The 3,700-nt window shown below is 61.1% G+C and overlaps 1 protein-coding gene across 1 annotated transcript; it reads left to right on the top strand.

Moving 5' to 3' along the window:
• The first annotated feature begins 1,209 nt into the window (after positions 1-1,209).
• Positions 1,210-2,579, top strand: HTR1A (5-hydroxytryptamine receptor 1A). The gene has a single exon (XM_071581272.1). It carries the CDS (start codon positions 1,312-1,314, stop codon positions 2,551-2,553), a length of 1,242 nt encoding a protein of 413 aa, XP_071437373.1. The 5' UTR covers positions 1,210-1,311; the 3' UTR covers positions 2,554-2,579.
• The last annotated feature ends 1,121 nt before the right edge of the window (positions 2,580-3,700 follow it).

The raw sequence follows: 3,700 nt of genomic DNA, 5'->3' as shown, positions 1-3,700 counted from the left end.
TATTTTTCTCATTTCACTTTCAGGCACAGCCTTTCCCCCTCCCCCTCCTATCGGAAGGAATCTGCCTTTTTGTTCTTTTTTTTTTTTTGGTCTTTTTTGTGTTTTTAAGCACTTTTTTTGTTGCTGTCCCTGTTGATATTGTCGTAAGAGGAGTGATTTCAATAGCTGCTGCACTTTAATTCCCGTCTTGGAGGGGCCGGGGGTAATGCCTCTTTTCTGCGGGGAACAGCGGGGGCGAGGATCCGCGCGCTGGAGCGGAGCCCTCGACGGCAGGACGCTGGGCCGAGGGCATGAATCATCATGAATTGGCCTTTCAATCGCTACAGCACTTCGCAGCAGCTGAGCAGGAGCTCTCTCCGTCTGTACAGCACTCCGTGAGACACCTACGGACGCTGCTGTCCGTCATCCCACTATCTCTGCACCCGCGACATCGTGGCTGGTATTACTCCCCGGGCAACCCCGGCAGCGCCCTGCGGCGGCGCGGGTGCCAATACGCGAAGTCAGTCCGGTCCCGTGCCCGCGGTGCTCGGCCGAGCCCCACGGCCGCCGCGCCCTCGGGCGGCCGCCGCCTGCCTGCAGGTGGCGATAGGCACCTCCGGAGACACCCGCCTGGACACCTCCAGCCCGCGGGCAGCCCAGGGGGGTGCAGTACCCTCCTGCCCCAGCCGGCAGTGTCTGCTAACAAAATGATCCCCCCTTGCCTCCCTTCTCCTCTGTCCTGGCTGCCAGTTTCGAGGGGCAGCCCGGAGCCACCGCTACTGGGGCAAAGCTGCGGAGGGATTTGAAGGGGGCGGGGGTGGGAGAGGAGTAGTGGAGGGTTTATCTGCGGTGTCCCCCCAAAGGGAGTGGGCGAGGGGAGTGACGGACACCTTCCCCGCCTGACGATGGCGAGCCAGCGAGACCCCCTACAGAGGAGCGGGAGGGAGGGGGACGGAAGGGGAGGGGAAGGAGGGAGGGATGGATGGGAGGGAGAAAGCTAAGGGAGCGCGGAAAGGCAGAGCAGGGAGAAACGGCAGAGCGAGGGGCAGCAGCGCGGCGAGCGGCGGCGGGAGGGCCGCCCTCACCGCCCGGGGCTGCGCGCTGGGCAGAGGCGGCGGGGATGGGCGGGCGCGGGGCGGCTCCGCCAGCCGCCGTCCTCCGAGTCTCAGCCGCCTCCCGCCGCGCTATATAGGGGAGGGAGGGGTGGTTGAGCGGGGGTCGCCCGGCGTGGCCAAAGCGCACGGTGCGGCGATGCCTCTTGCCACGGAAGCACACAAGTGACCGGCGCCTCTTCCCATGCCTGTCTCGTGAAGGGACCCCCCCCTGCCCGGCATGGATGTGGCCAACAACACTACCTCCCCAGCGCGCTCCCCCGAGGGGACAGGCGGTTCCGGACTCACCGAGGTGACTCTGGGCTATCAGGTACTCACCTCCCTGCTCCTGGGCACGCTTATCCTGTGCGCCGTGAGCGGCAACGCCTGCGTGATCGCGGCCATCGCCCTGGAGCGCTCCCTGCAAACCGTGGCCAACTATTTGATCGGCTCACTGGCCGTCACCGATCTCATGGTGTCGGTGCTGGTGCTGCCCATGGCGGCCCTCTACCAGGTGCTGAACAAGTGGACACTGGGGCAGGTCACCTGCGACATCTTCATCTCGCTGGATGTGCTTTGCTGTACCTCTTCCATCCTGCACCTGTGCGCCATCGCCTTGGACAGGTATTGGGCCATCACGGACCCCATTGACTATGTCAACAAGCGGACTCCCCGACGAGCGGCCATGCTTATCAGCTTGACCTGGCTTATCGGCTTCTTGATATCCATCCCTCCCATGCTGGGCTGGAGGACGCCGGAGGACCGCTCGAACCCCGACGCCTGCACCATCAGTAAGGACCACGGGTACACCATCTACTCCACCTTCGGCGCCTTCTATATCCCGCTTCTCCTCATGCTGGTGCTCTACGGTCGCATCTTCAAGGCGGCCCGCTTTAGAATCCGCAAGACAGTCAAGAAAACGGAGAAGAAGAAAATCGCCGATACCTGCCTCACCCTCTCTCCGGCCACCGGGCAGAAGAAAGGCAATGGGGAGCCCGGCAAGGGCTGGCGGCGAACTGTAGAGCCCCAGCTGGGTGCCTGCGTTAACGGCGCGGTGCGGCAGGGCCAGGATGGGACCGCCTTGGAGATCATCGAGGTCCAGCGCTGCAACAGTTCCTCCAAGACTCACCTGCCGCTGCCCAGCGAGGCGTGCGGCTCCCCACCGCCCTCCTCCTTCGGGAAACGCAATGAGAAGAACACGGAGGCCAAACGGAGAATGGCTCTGTCCCGGGAGAGGAAGACTGTCAAGACCCTGGGCATCATTATGGGCACCTTCATCCTCTGTTGGCTGCCGTTCTTCATTGTGGCCCTGGTCCTGCCCTTTTGTGACAGTAAGTGCTACATGCCCGCGTGGTTAGGGGCAGTCATCAACTGGCTGGGCTACTCCAACTCCCTTCTCAACCCCATTATCTATGCCTATTTCAACAAAGACTTCCAAAGTGCTTTTAAGAAAATTATCAAGTGCAAATTTTGCCGGCAGTGAAGCCCGCCGCTCCGGGACGGGGCAAGCAGGGTCCTGCTACTCGCTTCACCTGCCTGCCCCGCGCCGCAGTGTGCCCCCTTCCAGCCCCTCTACAGCGCCGTCCGAAGCGGGGAGGACCCCGGCATTCCCCTCTCTGCGCCGCACGCTGGAGTCGCTCACTCCTACGCCCGCCGGACGACCCCGCGGGGCCGGACTGGGCTCCGCTGGGAGCGGCGTGGAACGCCCGGCGCGGGAGGGCTCTGCTGCCGCCCTCAACTTGCACGGCCTCCGCTGCCGGGTGCCGGCGCTCCCGGCTCCCTCCCACCCCTCCATCGTTCTGGGCAGACTTAGGGTTTGCAGGTCGTTGCTTGTGGTGGCTGTAAACCACAGTGTCTGCCCAAGTAGCATCGGTAAAAACAAACCACCCTATGCAGGAAACCGCCGTGTCGGGGATTATTCTTGGATTTACGAGGCGACGGCGGTGGACTCAAGAGTCCGACCTCGGTCTGGCAGTAGTGTCAGTATGGAGGCTAGAGGCAGAGGAAGGAGCTTTGGGCGCGTTGCTTCCCGGGCTGTGAAACCTTTACGTGGGTGTTCTTGGGAAAACCGATCGTATTTTGTAAGCTTGCAAGGTACTTACAGCAACGTCCCCGTCTGCGTTACGTGTGCCTGACAGCTGTACTGCTATGCTAGGACCTTCCAGTTCATCGGGCTTCCCTTTGTTGCAGCACAGGGAAATGATGGGACTTAAACCCCAACCGCACGCCTCATTATATGGAGATTTATGGGGATTATTGTTTTTTAAATGCCTTTGACCGAGTGTTTCCCAGCAAGGAAAGGCTTGGCGCTCTGCGACTATTGAGTACACCGCCTACGCAACACCACAGGGAGTTTAAGCACCCTGTGAAGTAGCTCTTCTTTCTTTTTTTAAAAATTATTTTCCCCCCTCTTCGTTAAGCCACTTGGAAGTGTCTCCCGAGATGTTGCGGTAGCGTCGGAGGCAGCCAGACAAGGCACATTTTGCAAAGGGGGGAGGGGGGCGGGGAGGGGGAAGAAAAAGAAAAAAAACAAATACAGTATAGCGATCCAAACCGATCAACCAAAACATTGCCATGTGCTCCGTGGCAGCGGGGGAAGGGCCGAAAGCATCCGCTGGCGGCAGTCGCAG

Source organism: Pithys albifrons, chromosome Z, assembly GCF_047495875.1.
Source record: "Pithys albifrons albifrons isolate INPA30051 chromosome Z, PitAlb_v1, whole genome shotgun sequence".
In the NCBI taxonomy this organism is placed as follows: Eukaryota; Metazoa; Chordata; class Aves; order Passeriformes; family Thamnophilidae; genus Pithys; species Pithys albifrons.
The sequence above is the reverse complement of the archived record's forward strand: the minus strand, read 5'-3'. Positions and strand labels throughout refer to the sequence as shown.

Coding starts and splice junctions, on each gene's coding strand:
- HTR1A (XM_071581272.1), top strand. CDS start 1,312: ATGGATGTGGCCAACAACACTACCTCCCCAGCGCGCTCCCCCGAGGGG.